Raw genomic sequence first — 15586 nt, 5'->3', positions numbered from 1 at the left:
TGCCACACCAAACTGAAAAGAGTTTTATTCAGAAAGGTACCCTTAAGGGGTAACCACTTACCACCACCAGAGAGGTCATTCGAAATCAGAAAACATAAACTACAATCCCATTGTTCTACCAAATAAAACTCTCTCACTTCACCCCAACTATCTTCCATTGTCAAATACAAATTCTAACCCCCTCCCTACTGCACAATTAGTGCTGATTCTCATGTACACGTCCTGTGAGCACCATCAGGTTAAAGGAGTGGGTTAGGAATCCTCGTCCTTGCTTTCATTTTCGCTCACGACCTGTCGGACAAATTGACCTCGAACACGTGGTCTCTGCTCTGCCAGTTTCTTCCTGCTATGGTACCGTACCTGCAAAGTATGGTGACGGTTAGTAATCTCTCTATGTTTTTGCTTCCATAACAAATTTTTGGCACAAGTTTGGGATACCTAGGAAACATAACCAAATTACAGTTCCTCTGTTTACACAAATTTATTTATCTGCGGACAGGGACAAGTGACCATGCACTAAGGTGGACGCCATAGTATTCATGGCTTGATAACTTGATGCCTTTTCCCATTTGGTGATCATTCCGGAATGGACAAGCATAACAAAAGGCTATAAAACAAGTGCATAGGAAGTTGGAAACATGCACAACAACTGGTATGTTATGGTTTGTTCATATGGTAAAACCTAAATAGGGTATTTGCACAGCTGGCATACATCTATAATTTTTTTTCTTTTTCTTTTTAATAATTTGGAGGAATGCGTTATATGTGTATAAATAATTGAATTAAAAATTGCGCATGACTTGGTTAGGAATCCAACATAAAAACCAGTTTAATGCCAACTGTACCATGCAGAACGAGTTGGATGACTCTTCATTAAAGAACCTACATATCAAAGCTTAGTTCGAAAAGCAATGATAAGCATAGAAAAAAGTCTATCAAATAAATTTCACCATGATCAATGCCATTCCTAATAATGTACCACTTGGTACATGCTAGGTACTCTTTGTGATGTGAATAGACTAAGAGAAAACGTAGGGCATGCATTTTGTGTCCCCGACACGAACACAAAAAGACTATGCAAAGTACCGGGACCTTTATAGGTACGTGGTAATACAAACTGGGTAATCTCTATGTACGGCAAAAACTAAGGAAAACAGAACAGGAAAGTGTTAGGTCTTATACGTTTTTTCCCATGCAGAAATACCATGCAAAGTAGGCGGCAAAGGTACGACATGTTGCTTGAAGGACCAATGCTTCACAAATATGGGGAGACTTACAGATATGCCATGTGAATCGAACTTAAGCCCCAATGCTGAAGTGTTTGCAGTTACTAATTCCTTTAAATTAGGCTGCAATCATTCTTTTAAACAAGGGTACCATGAGAAATGTTGTGTATCATGGCAAATTCAAAACACCAGTTACCTTTTTCTCAAAGCACCTATCTTTCCTCTTTTGCCGGAATTTGTTCAAAGCAGCTTCTCTCGGTGTGAATTGGCTTTGATCTACCCCACTCCTGCTTCCACTTCCACCGCCACCTCTGCATTTTCCAGCTACCCCATTATCACTTTCCATATTTGTTCCTTCATTAATGACACCAAGGCTGTTACCATTTTGCTCATTGCTCCCATTTTTACTTCCAGAAGCACTCCCATTCAAACTGTAATTAGCAGCATTGCCTTCAATTGGCGTGTTTAACACATTGGATGGCCCACACTGTGGATCTGCTTTAACCATTGTCCTCAAAGACAAATCATCGTGGTTTGGCTGCTGCTTTTGTTCCTGCTTCATATTGTGAACATGATGGTGATGGTGGTGGTAATGATGATGGTGGTGCTGAACTTGGACATGGCCATTTGGAATTGGTTGGAATGCAGAGCTTGGATGAGTATTGACTCCAGATTTGGACATTGGCTGATCATTAAAAGCTGCTGGCTTGGTAAAAGCATTGTTAGTAGTAGAGCCCATGTCGTTGTTGTTGCTACTGCCATGGGAACGGCGATTAGGGGTGCCATCTGAAGTAGAATGTAGGTTTTGCATTGATTCTGTTTTTGCTGCTTCTGAGCTATTATCAACTGGAGAACAGCTGCCCACATTCCCCTCTGGAGACTGACTAGCAGTCACAGTGGTATACCTGCATAGCAATGAGACTCAAATGATTTCTTCTTGTTCTGGATTTTGCCTAGAGGTGCATCGTCAACTTAGTTGGATTTTTCAGTTCACATACCTTGAGAAGGCTGAATGTCTTAAAGCATTTCGCTCTTTGGCATTGTTCCTAATGTCTCCAACGTCTCTGAGTCTCTTCAAACTGAGCTCAAGGGAAGATATTTCCTCAGTGTCATAGATGGCCTTGTCGTTAATGTTTTTCTTGGATATGTCATTTGGGACTTCAGTGGCTACACTTTCCATATGAGGATTAGTACAGTGAGTAATGGCTTCATTGAGATCAGCAATTTCTTTCGTCAATTCGCCATTTGGTGTCCCACTGTTGAGCTCCTTTTTGTCGTTTTCTAATTTATCACCATCCCTGGTTGATTCTAATTTGTTAATTTTATCCTTCTTAGCCCCTGCTAGAGTTGCCCATACTTTTTTGCTTCGGTCTTCAAGTTGTAAATCTGGATTTCTGGGGACTCCTATCTCCAAGTCTTTACCCATTGCAACATTGTCTGCATAACACAGCAACGTTTAGTAAGAAAATGAAATTGAGGGAGTTGAAAGAAAGATAGTACTAGGACCAGTGAGAAGTACAGCTGTGGTTGCCATGCATACCAAGTTCATCATCCTTTCCATGGTACTCCTTCGTGACAGTTGTGGGCACCCAATTGTGGCCAAATGCTTCAGGTCTAGAATAGATAACCTGAGCACAGGTGCTATTGGGAGGATCTTCAAGTTGATCCCATGGTGAGATGGGTTGGGGGCTGTCAACGTCTACTGCTCGTTTTGTCCAAGAACTCTGCAATAACAGAAGATAATACAGTTCATCAAGTAGTTTAAATTGACTTCAGTCTCCATCTTGTCACGTCCTCATACTACACTCAGTGTCTCAGCCTATGTGCTCCAGTCATCATGTTGTTTCTCACATCCTCAACCGTCTATTCATTTTTACCTAGTCCTTCCAATGACTTCTAACAGGGTGACTATTGTGTCTTAATAATTAGTTAACAAACTATATTATGGAGTTAAAAGTTTTCGAATTAGAAAAGGTGACAAATTGTTTTGGTACAGCAGGGTAAGTGGAAAATGAGAAGGTCAGAGTAGACGGTTCCGTGAATATTGTGGGCACTTGATGGTTGGGTACCACCAGAGGTGGTGGAGGTGAGGGCTGAGCACTCTGAGGAGACAGTGGTGCATTTTTTTTTCTGAACAGGCCAAGTAGTGCTGTAGGCTAGTCCTTTTGGGGTCTATGTTCATATATACACATACATCTATGGTTGAGTGAATTGAGTGTATACCTGAGTGCCACTGCCATTGTCACTTCCATTTCCATCCCCACCATTCAAACCAATGCTTGTATTATCATCCCCGTCATTGCTGCCACTGTTATGGTCAGACCCTTCAACACTTTTTGACTTGGAAGATTTTTTAGCTTGTATCCCACTTTCACTTCCACTTCCACTGCCACTTGACTGATGAAATGAGAAATTAATGCACAGCAGAACAATAAAATTCTGTTCAAGTCAATACATAAATTCAAGCAATAAGGACAGAAAAGCTAAAGCCAAAACTAGCAGAGGGATTTGAAAGAATATTTTTGGTTCAGTTTTTTATCCGAGTATCTAACTTTACATGATTGATAAAGAGAGATTCCCTACTGACATTTATATGATTGGAACTTGCTTGAAGTCCAAAACTGGGTGATAAAACCTTCGTATATAAATTGCAGTAAGTATATTAACTCACACTGTGGCATTTCCTCCATACATGCTGCCAGAGGTTTTTAAGCTCATTCTTTCGAATAGGCTTCACTAAAAAGTCAACTGCACCCTTCGACAAACATTTAAAGACTATACCCATAGAATCGTTAGACGACATCACTGCATAAAAACTCGTTAGGTATAGCAGTTACAAATTTCAATAAATGAAATGACTAGAAAACTAGTGCAATCTAACTTCCAATGGAAGATATATAAACAACACTCACTAATAACTGGAATATTCATGTAAGTTTTGTGGCTCATAATCTTTCCCAGGAGACCAATGCCTGACAAACAAGGCACGACTACCTCCGTTAGAACAAGATCAATGTGATTGGTTGAGTCTTCTACTATTCTCCATGCTTCAAGACCATTTGCTACAGCAATAACTGCCAAGATCAAATCCATATTAGGCCAATGACGTAAAAAGAGAGAAGGAAATGTAAGTACAAAATGATGCGAAGCATTGAAAAGGGAAGTATTATATGCTGCAAATGATACAGCAAACATCAAGATAAAAAAGATATAATGCTACAAGGGACTTGGTCCAAAACAGTATAAGATTATCGATTTCACGAAGAAATAAATATATATATCCACCGAAGATGGTAGATGAATCTACAGGTAAACATGTTTATTGCTATGATAAACAAAATATTCTAAATACAATATCATAGGAGGCTCCCATTCTCACCCAACAAAAACCCAATAAGTAAATACATCCAACTCAAAATAGATATTGAATAAATGTAACATACTGAGTTACTGACCTTCATAACTGCAGTTTCGAAGCAATGCACTGACAACATGGCGAGTAGAATCATCGTTTTCCACCAGTAGAACCTTGAGAGTCCTAAGAGGAAGAAACCTTTCCCAGCAAACCACTGATCCTTGAGGCCCTTGATGCTGTTGCTGTGGTCTCTGATGAACAGCCTGGGGCCGGACCAGCTCCTTGGGTCCAAACTTTGGATCTTCAATATCCTGATTAATCCTGGACTCAAGTTCCTCAGAAAGCCCAAGCCCATTAGTGACAACTCCATTCCTTACTTCCTTTTGATCATCCCTTATACGATGGTTGGGTTCCGCCAACCCAATGGTCGTGGGACCGTTACCATTCGCTCGAACACCCTTCATCAACCAGATTCAAAAAGACCAGTGATGCAAAAGGCACTAGGATCGGTTGGCAACAACTCTTCTACTTTCGAAAAGAAGTTGCTCATACCGTTGTCCACAAGAAACCCGGCTCTATAGAGATAAACTCTATCTTCAACAAGTTCTACACAGAGATACACACCAACAGCCGCATAAGATAAATCATCATAAGTAGGTTATACAACAAACTGAAACTTAATATGTCAAGAAAAATCCAAAGGAAAGGGCCAAGCAATATTGAATGGTGATGCGGGCGGAGGCTTCCGCTCCCACGAAAGATATGGAGCAGATGGTGTACTAATAGATCTCCTATTAGTGCTATCACCATATAGATTACTTATCTCTTAGTGATAGGAATTAGACCAAAAATTAGGATAATATGAGGGCTCTCGGTCACATGGATAGTTCAATGCAAGCATATCTGGGCAGGATTAAATGTATGACGGGATTACCGATATTGTCCAAATCCTCAATTAGTAGAGAAAGAAAATGGAAAATAGTAAAGAAAGCACTCTTATCCTATGTGACTACAACAATAGAACAGACAAAGCAGAGCACAGAAAACCGCAAATAATTTCTCACATGGATCAATTTGGCAAAATGAAGAAAAATGAATTCTATCATCGCAGTACTCTAGCCTTAAACAGTCAGAAAAAATAAATAACCCAAATAACACTGATTCACTCATACTTCACAAAACCAGTGCAAGATACCAAAGAAACTCTAACCGGAAGTTATCATATCTGGATAGGAAAGTGTTCTTGCCTCTATCATTTGGTCGGAGAATCTTGTACAGGTTGTTCTATTCAATTCATCGTCTATCGTATTTACCGGGTATTTAAGATCTTTAGCATTTTGACATATGTAAATAACTTTTTTTTATAACTCAGGTATCCGGGCCACCTTTAGCGCACCTCAACTAATCTTGGGGGACCAATCCCACCACCCACTTGCGGAGGTCCCAAATAAAGCCAGAGCAAAGCTTTGTATGGAGTATGGACTAGCAAATAACTACATATATCACTATAAATTACAAATATCCATAGTGAAAACAACATTCAACATATTTTAAATGTTTCAACAAAAGAAAAACATAATCAACAGCAGTAAGATATGCACATATCCAAGTAATGAATTTACAGGTTTACATGAGAAAAAAAAATATCATAAAATCTTTTGTACAATAAGATGAAAAACTCATTTCAACTTCACACGACTTAAAATCAGGTACTAGTAAATGATCAGTGCAATTTTCATTTAATTAAACCTAAAAAACACCCAATATATCACATACTTCCTAAATTTCTCAGTCCTGAGTGGTCCAGTAAAAGATAATCAGAATTTTCAGAAAGAAAAATTGAATCTTGGGGGAATTATAAAAGAAAAAAAGGTGAAAATTTAATACAAACACAGAGATCTACATATAGAAGTGGATTAAAGGTCTCTAAACGACTAATTACCTCATGATTGCAAACAGAAGCTTGAAAAAACTTAAAAACAGAAGCTTTGACTCTGCAGGTCAGCCACCCCAAAATCTACCGATTCTTGGAAATCGGAATGATTCCGACGGAAAGAGGTGAAGTGAAGGAACTAAATCGAAGCAATTCTAGGGTTTTTGTCTGCTACTTGAGAGAAACCGGTCGTTTTTATTGGTTGAGGAACGGCGAGGCCAAAGGCGAGGAGAGAGAAAGAGATATGTGTCAGCGAAGATATTAGTACTAAAATATATTCCGGTGGTGGCTGGCGTGGATGTTCTTGAGGTTGAAGGGTGCTGAGCTGTGCCACGTGTTCGCCGTGTTGGAATAAATGTGGTGATGTGGATTTAAATTAAATTAAATCAGTTTTTATGTTCTTTTTTATTTTTTTTTATCAGAGTTTTTATGTTCTTGGTTCTTTGGAAAAGAAAAACCAAATTGATGATTGGGATATATATAGTTTTATTTTGATGACAATTCAAAAAGTGGTTGTGCGAGTTAGCTGGCAAAATCGAGAAAGGAGTAATGAGAAAAATGGTTCTGATTGGCGGGCCGATGAGTATTTAGAATATAACGAAAAATAATTTTAGAATCAAGTGGCGTTTTTTTTTTATTGTTCTAGAACTAAAAGAATTAAGTTTTTTTTTTTGGACTTCAAAAATAATAAATATACTTTGTCTTTGTTGGAGTCTTGGAGTTCAAATTTTGGAGTTATACGAGGTGGTGAGGAAGTGAAGGTAATAATAACTTGCTTAAAAATAATAATTCATAGATCACATTTTTTTCATAACATAAAATAAAACTGTAAAATATAATATTCGTCTTCAGGATTAAAAATGTACTCCCTCTGTCCAAAATATTTCTTTGGTCTCCAAAATAAGAAGTTAAAAACAATAGTACAATTTTCTTCGAAAAAAATTCAATAACATATCAAATATCAATGAGTTCTTTTAATTTGTAAAAAAAGTTTGAGTTTTTCTGACAGAAATCGTATCAAATTTAATTCCTCGTTTTCCGAATCGAACAAACATTTTGGCACGGAGGTGGTACAAATCGTGCGTCCTTTGCGCATCGGTTTCCAATATTTTTTTTATAATGACGAGTATAAACGAAACAACAAAAATACAAGACAATTACCACGTAGGCGAGACACACGTTGGCGCTGTGACGGGGAAGCTAATAAATCTAAAGCGAGGAGCTGAGAAGCTCGGCCCGGATCTGGGGGGGGGAGGGGAAATCCTCTTGGATCCGGATGGGAACACGTGGCGCGCTCCGGGCTCAGTTAAAGGTCTTTCCCTTTCTTTATGCGATTCCATTCGTTTCTTTTTGATTTGCAGCGGTGGGCCCCACGCATTGGTTGGTTCAAAACCAACGACGGAGATAATAAAGGTGGTTTCCGTGCGGTGACGGAATTGCCCCCGCGAGGTTCAGCTATTGTCGAGAGTGCCTCCGAGGTTCGTCCACGTCATCTGGAAAATATCTAGTACCGTTTTGGCCTCGTGAAGGTCGTGACTTGGGTAGGTCGATTGGGTAGCAAATTGTGCGTCGCCACGTGTTTTCCACTCGAAATTAGTATATATTAAAGTACAATAATAAATGGCCTACGGGAGAAATGATTGGGTGTTCCCCGGACATGACCCCATCTTGTTTGAGTTTTAAGAGAGGTTTTTAGAGTAGTGAGTCAAGAGAGATAGTAGAGAGAGGAAATCTATTGAAGACGGTGCGCAGGAGTTTTGGAATCTCAAAACAAACAAGGAAGAAAAAGTTAAGGTGAGTTTTGGGAACTGGAGGGCGGTGCTATGTGGTGTGTTGTGCATGGCCAATCACCGCCGCTCCAATCTTGCTTCGCTGATCGGAATCGTTCACTTCATAAAGCTCGTTGAGTAGAACAAGCATAGTAAAAATTAGCTTGATCGGATATCATTAAGTGACTCATGTAAATATTATTATCTTGAAATTACTCCCTCCGTCCCATAATATTTATCCGGTTCGCAAAAAGGAGACGTAAAAATAATACTATTTTGTAAGAAAAGTTGAAAAAAAATCAACAATTTACTAGATCTCAACGAGTTCTTTTAATTTATGAAAAAAAATTTAATTTTTTCTCGAAAGAAATGCATTATTTTGTAGTTCTCGTTTTGCGGACCGGACAAATATTATGGGACGGAGGGAGTATTAAGGGTACCCAAAATATACTATAGTGGATGGATTTTTGGATCCATTCGTTTCAAAATAACAATGTTCGGATGAGGCACTTCATGGCATTTGATTGAGCTGATTTTGGGTATACTTGTTCTACTTGATGAGTTCTACGAAGTGAATGTTTCTAATCATTGGAGCGAGACCGGAGCGACGACAATTTGCTGTGTACAGCACGCTGCGCAATACGGGACTATGTAGCACCGCCCTCCCGTCCGAGTTTTGCCTTTATGGGCAGGTCTTTTTGGTTGCTTTTTCTTTGCAAGATTTGGGTTAATCTTTTACATCATATTTTCTATCTCAACGAGAGAAATCGAAAAAATATAAATTAAAGTTGGAAAAACTTCATATAAGATGACAAAAAAAATTTAAAAAAAATAATAATTGTTTTTTTGAATAGTTCTTATTTTGCCTTCAAGAAAAAAATCGAAAAATTAACTTTTGTATAATGCATCTCTCAAAGAAAATACCAACAATTTATTTCCTTTTCTTTTGCCTACTCAATAGCACTTTCTGTGTAAAATCTGACAAATACTTTAACTTCTTTTTAGCAAATTTGGAAAACTCTAGTTCATGTGAATTGTCTAGTGGGCATCTAGACTTTCAAGTGATAAACCTGCCAAGCCTCCAGATTATCCAAGCAATTTTATAAAATGCAGAAACAAGACTAAATATAAAACAAATAAAAAACACTTTTCCCCTCTAAATAAACAATTCATCGGTTAAAACAGCGCCTGCATCTCCAAGGTTGCGGCCAGGCCAACTTTGACAAGTATTGCAATGCCATTTTACAACAATTAGAACAATCAAACACTTACAACATTTGCACTATTCGCAGACATTAACAACTGCGTTCGGAACCTCAAGCGGATCAGTAAAATCGTAACTTCACTTCTTCTGAAAGAAAACTCACTAAAACACAATGGCCGATCTTAAGATAGATAGATCCTGCATTACATCGCTGACCCCATTTAATGACAGGAAATCATTTCCAGGACGATGGATAAAACACACAAAGCAGAGTACACGCATGAAGAAATTTAAATGCCATTCAGCTACATTCGATCAGCCCTGCTGTCATCCTCGCCCATCCCATCCCCAGCATTTCTGCAACCAAAATTGGAAACCGTGGTAAGATGAAGATAGTAGAGTCTAGCTCAAGCACATAGTTGTGAAGATAGTAGAGTCTAGCAAGCATGGATACGTGTACCGTCCTCACAAATCCGTGTCCAACACGCAAGTGCAATTTTGTTCACCCTCATTAAAAGAGGGTGAACATTACCCTCCTTCCTATTGGTTGGAATGGTGTGTATCCCATCACAAAGTGATGTCATGCTTACCATGCAATACACTTTTTGGTAAACATGACATCATTTTTTGGTGGGATCTACACCATTTCAACCAATAGAAAGGAGGGTAATGTTCCATCTTCTTAAGTGGAGGATGAACAAAACTCAACTCCCAACAAGCTCTAAACACGAGCCAAAAATGCCCAAATACATGCACAACATTTTCTTACTCTAGTATTATTGGACACATTAAGGGGTCATATTGTAAATTAAAGTTCAGCCATGGTCAAAATTGCGAAGAATGTTTCCATCCTGAATACTTATATAGTAAATTTTTCCTTTTCTAATACTGGCTGTAATTCAACTTACCCACTGTCATTGGCTACAGAAGACATTAAAAAAATATCCCCAAGGCCTAGACAAAGCCCCTTCAGGTTTTCAGCAGTGGGAAAATCGCAAATAATTGTTTCTGAAGATATCAACATACAATTCACAAGTTCAAGTGGAAGAAGAACGTATGGTTTGTCTTGCTGATTTGTCTGCTTCAATCCACGAATCTAGAGTGATGTATGAAGTATAAACAAGCACAGTACACACAAGGAAACAGACAAGGGTCTTGGTCCCAAGTTCTAACTAACATCTTCCTGTAGTGATGAGTAGTCTCATTTCCAAAATTTTGCTTCAGCAAAAACGAAACGGAAACTAAATGAAATCTACAATCTAGAATTAGCAAACCAAACCTCCAAGAACTCGTCAGATTTCGAGCTTTTCTATCCAACTGAAGGTTTTCCAAAGCAGCTGAAGCATGAATGACATCCTCTGACAATTCATCGGTGTCATATCTCCAGTTGTATTCATCTTTCCGGTAGCTAGTCATGGAGGACCCTCCTCTCCTATCTAAAAAGTAGTGAAAATATCAGTTATCATGATGAGAACCAGAAGAAATTGGACTCTGAGGGCTGAAAAGTTTGAAAATGTACCGGATGCTTGAGAAACAGGATGCGGCCTAAAATAAGCAAAATTTAGGCATATCAATAGAATAGAAAAGAAAATGAAAGAGGATAACAGAAAATTCAAAATTAACAATCGCCTTCCGCAAGCACCTTCCAAGTGGAGGTAAGCCACCAGCAACAGATGATGACGAAGGTCTTCTAATGCTTCGTGATTCTAAATTGGAGAAAGACTCGGTTTCTGGAGGGGTTAATCTCCTTCCAGTACCTCTTCCTTGGGACAAATTCTGTAAAATCAGAAGTACTTAGCAGAGAAGAATAGCCATGCAGACCTTTGATTGATAAGTTAATGTAACAACCTTAAAAACAAAACCAAGTATGTGTTCATATATCTAAATAAAGTCAGCTAGCTAGAGTAAGCCATTAGGCCCATTACTGTTTCTTCTGTACCTACACCCACTTTAAACATTTAAATAATCGCTATGTAAGAACGAGAACCAAGCAAGCAACAATTCTCGCAACTTGTCCTGATGAAGCATCACATAGACACCACCAAAAGCTGGTAGCTGGAGTTTTTTTGCTTTCTCCTACAGCATTCAGCTGATACTAGGATCATTTTTTGTGGGACGTCGATGGCTAATGAAAAAACATACATCTCAAACAAATCATCTTGCGATTTGCAATAGTAAACATGAAGAGATCCATTTGGAAACATAACATACAGAAAACCTATCACCCAAAGGCAGTCTGGACTCTTGAGTCTCTGGACCAATGCACGGGCGCACGGCACTGAGAAAGGGTAACAGGTACAGACCTAACGTTCAGCCTCCAACCACTACCAAAAAGATTAAAGTCTACTCCAGCTGAATTGTATACAAACTTACACCTTTCCAGCATTTTACATCTGCAAGTTATATCTCCTGCTGAGTGAGACCAAATACTTTTCTTCTCATGCACCAGCCACCTCCCTCAACCCTGTGTTGAGCTGCCAACTGACTTAGAAGCACTACACGGTAGCAAAAACACTAAGTCTGCACTACACTATTCGTTCCTATTACCAAGTATTTGTGAAATATATTCCATCTTTCCACTATGTAACCATTTTTTTCCTAGCAACTCCATGCTCGGCATCTTTTGATGATTGAGAAGGAAAAGATGTTTTCTGCAACCATAATATTGAGAAATCTCATAGAGCTGATAACATTGTCTCAATCAATATACTTAAAACTAAATAATTGGAGAGAGGTTCTAGAATCAAGATTCAAGAGGTAGCAATGCAGGATACAAAATAAATGTATGGAATGTAAATTAAATAAAAGTTAAAATAAGAATTGGGAAGTAGTGAATCTCAAAAGCTAGTATATACCCAAGAGCAAGCATTTTCCCTTGATGAGCCTTCACAAAAATTGGAAGATGAATGGGCCAACACTGTACAACAAACGGTTTCCACAGTCTAACACAGAACACTATTATGTGTAAGTAACCCACCTCATACTTCAAGAATCCTTCAAGAACATCCAAAAGCAAAGGAGCACTATCACCATTCCTGTTAAGATCATAGCCATTCTTGCTACTAAATTCTTTTAACTCGGTTTTCCATGAATCCTTTTGCTGCAATTAAATGTACAGCATTACACAATCCTATTACAAGGAATATAAAAAGGTGACTAGAATATACGAAAGGGTCTTTCTCCAAAATAGCACAGGAGAGTACGGAATTACCAAGTTACATTCAGGCTGATAAACTTTTAGAGTGTGGCTTAGTTGTGCCCAATCCAAGTATTCACATATCAATGCGGTAAGCAGCCTTCCTGCATTTAGCAGATAAAAGTGCAGGACAAGAAATGTAAGTCATAATATACTCACAGCTAAGCCTCGCATATTAAAATTCACAAGTAAACACATGTGAACTAATTAAGATACATCTCTAGTGAACCAACAAGTAAACACCTGCTCAATAGGTTTATAATTGCCAAACTTCCCCGTAAACACATATGGCACATATGAACAAATTATATTGGTGTTGAAGAAACTTATGCTTTGTTTGGATGGCGTTTTGAAAAAAATTTCTCAACTCAAAAAACACTCATTACCTCTACTTCCAATCATTACTCACACCTATCTCTGATCATTATTCTCATCTCTCTCTCTCTCTCCAATCATTACTCTCATTTATCTTTCCACTCATAACCCTACAAAAATTTCTCAAAAACTCATCCAAACACAGCATTACTATGTGGTGTGGGTTTGCATTGTTTTGCCATCGTAGAAACTAGTAAGTCTATTTTATTAAGGTTGGTAGGCAGGGAGGCAAGCTCATACATTCCTCCAGTTCTGAGTACAAGGATAGGGAAATGGAAAGACAGTAGACAATAATCCTGAATTCATTCCACCCACCAATTTTAAATTTTAACTGTTCATGTCCGGAATAGGTTGAAGTTCAGACAATCACTATGTTGCTGCAAAGCGTAAACCAAGTGAAGTATCTATATGAACACTCAAATGTATGTACAGGGATAATTCTTTTGAGGTGAGGATTAGTGACTCCCCATTCAGAGGCAACGGAATTTAGGTGTTTAGTTATGCCAAGCTAATGTTTGGACAATATTGGACTTCAGTTGAGAAATCAATCCTAGAACGCAACCATTAATTGTCATTTACACATTTGTACAACGCCAACTCCCAAGGAGAGGACTAGGGTTCAAGTCCTCCTTTGGGTATGAGTGTGTTTGTATGCGTGAGCATGAGTATTGCCCAACAAGAACTTGGTCAAAACGAATTCTCCCTTTCGTAACTAGCATGAATCAGTCATGTGGACAAGGGTTGAGTGAAAGTCATGCCACCACATTCATTGCATGACCATACTTCCCGTAAACTGAATCCACCTCTGACTCGTATTCTGGACACGATAGTACAAATAACAAGATAAGAGCTAATTTAACAGTTTATTAAGGTTCTGTATGTAACAACAACCCCTGGTCATAGAGTTTGACACTATAATGCATTGACTCTTCCAAAGTTGTAAAGTCCAAAGGTGGACTGATGAGCATCAACAACTCCCGAATTATGTATGGAGCATAACTAAAGGAAGACTTCAAGCATCCTACTTAGTTTCAGCCCAGGACCAGAAATCTCATAAAATTCAGCATATTACACTTTATAGAGAGGAGTCAGAGGACATCAATAGTCTGCTAGGAATTGGGTCAAACAGTATGTGACTTTTCAGAAGCACGTGAGAACTAAATTGGGAAACCGTAAAACAAACATGGTTGTGGAGAACTACCTCATAAACATCAACATCCAACAGATTCAAAGTCATGAGAAGGAAGAATATTAGACGGCGAACCTGAAGGAGAAGCGTGAAGTTGTTTTGCACGGTCATTGCAGCTACCCAATAGAGCAGGAGGTAAACCTTCTTCCTTTTCTATTGCCCTGTCTTCCTCTTCAATTGCCTCGAATACACTCGCTCTAAGTTCAGCCTATAAATATTACATGCCAAATTGACATATTTTCCCCAATAAATTTACATTGAACATGTGAACAATATAATTACTTGGAATCTAACAGATTGATTCTAGGTTATCATGTCACATGATAAGCAGAACAACCAAGCTAAGAAGACTTTTGGTTTAAAGTTCTACAAGGCTGACATTCCAAGCGGGTACAGAAGCCGATATACATTTAAGGCAGTGAAGCCAAAAACTCCTGTTTATGGTGGATTGCTTCCAGGAGGATCCAACAACATCCCAACAATCAAACTCTTTCCATAACTTTCTCTTGACTCTGAGCATCATAAATTTGTGCCCTAATTGTGTTTGATCTATCACGTTTTTCGGACCCACTAGCACAAATGTCCCATCTGAAAACTCCAATGAATCAAAGCCGGTGCACCAAAAAACACCAATTTACCCCTTGAAATTCAAAAAAGGGGGGGCGTTTTAACATTCTCTCTCTTCCCATTTTATTGACTGCAGCTATCACAATTCGTTCATCATCACATCATACTGGGTTGTAAACGCCTCGTGGGGAAAAAAGGGATCTTGTTTCTTTTTTCTTTTGGCAAAAAATTGGAGCAATTAACTCTTCCTATCGCTCTTAAAAGTAGCAAAATCGAACCTTTTTCTACCGAAATCAAATCTTTGAAAAGACTAGAAATTTAAAACAAGATATAGAGTGAACCCTAAATGGCCGGCAACAGCAAATCAAACGAATGAAATGATGTTCCAAGTAAATACAAACACAGATAAGGTTTCATGAACGCCTGATTTATCAACCCATTCAGCCTCATTGTAGAAACTCGACATAATTGAAGGGAAACGGAGCGAGAGAGAGAGAGAGAGAGAGAGAGGTACTCGGATCTTAGCGAGGACGCCTTTCTTTTCTAGGGTTCGAGTGACGAGGGTCTTCAGGTCCATCATCTCGCGAGTGTAATCGTCCATTTTGATGTTGCTTCTGTGTTCCCAAGCTCACAAAGCGCTCGCTTTCCTCTCTCTCTCTCTCTCTCGCTCAACTGGGGAGTATGATGGGCGTTCTGGATACTTTCCTTCCCCTTGCGTTTTGGCGTGAGCGATATGAGAGAGAAAAGTGTACGATTGGAGTGTCATTAGATT

The 15586-nt window shown here is 38.7% G+C and overlaps 2 protein-coding genes across 2 annotated transcripts; both read right to left on the bottom strand.

Annotated features, from left to right (window-relative positions):
• LOC131300511 (two-component response regulator-like PRR73) lies at positions 1–6790 on the bottom strand. Its single transcript, XM_058326400.1, has 9 exons — positions 6524–6790; positions 4682–5187; positions 4139–4300; positions 3898–4031; positions 3450–3623; positions 2767–2950; positions 2225–2663; positions 1423–2131; positions 1–360 (listed from the first exon to the last, which is right to left on the bottom strand). Exons 2-9 carry the CDS (start codon positions 5043–5045, stop codon positions 253–255), a joined length of 2274 nt encoding a protein of 757 aa, XP_058182383.1. The 5' UTR covers positions 5046–5187; positions 6524–6790; the 3' UTR covers positions 1–252.
• Positions 6791–9440: 2650 nt separating this feature from the next.
• Positions 9441–15586, bottom strand: LOC131300510 (protein TONNEAU 1a-like). The gene is made up of 8 exons (XM_058326399.1): positions 15329–15586; positions 14323–14455; positions 12699–12787; positions 12465–12587; positions 11130–11263; positions 11007–11032; positions 10767–10923; positions 9441–9844 (listed from the first exon to the last, which is right to left on the bottom strand). The coding sequence occupies exons 1-8, from the start codon at positions 15413–15415 to the stop codon at positions 9793–9795; spliced, it is 801 nt and encodes a 266-aa protein (XP_058182382.1). The 5' UTR covers positions 15416–15586; the 3' UTR covers positions 9441–9792.

The sequence above is a fragment of the Rhododendron vialii genome, chromosome 9a (genome assembly GCF_030253575.1).
Source record: "Rhododendron vialii isolate Sample 1 chromosome 9a, ASM3025357v1".
NCBI lineage: Eukaryota > Viridiplantae > Streptophyta > Magnoliopsida > Ericales > Ericaceae > Rhododendron > Rhododendron vialii.
Note: the sequence above shows the minus strand (reverse complement) of the source record. Positions and strands in the feature narration are given on the sequence as shown.

Coding starts and splice junctions, on each gene's coding strand:
- LOC131300511 (XM_058326400.1), bottom strand. CDS start 5,045: ATGAAGGGTGTTCGAGCGAATGGTAACGGTCCCACGACCATTGGGTTG. Junction 2,951..3,449: donor ACAATGGCAGTGGCACTCAG/GTATACACTCAA, acceptor CTGTTATTGCAG/AGTTCTTGGACAAAACGAGC. Junction 2,664..2,766: donor TGGAAAGGATGATGAACTTG/GTATGCATGGCA, acceptor TGTGTTATGCAG/ACAATGTTGCAATGGGTAAA.
- LOC131300510 (XM_058326399.1), bottom strand. CDS start 15,415: ATGGACGATTACACTCGCGAGATGATGGACCTGAAGACCCTCGTCACT. Junction 14,456..15,328: donor GCGTCCTCGCTAAGATCCGA/GTACCTCTCTCT, acceptor TAATATTTATAG/GCTGAACTTAGAGCGAGTGT. Junction 12,588..12,698: donor ATCAGCCTGAATGTAACTTG/GTAATTCCGTAC, acceptor ATTTAATTGCAG/CAAAAGGATTCATGGAAAAC.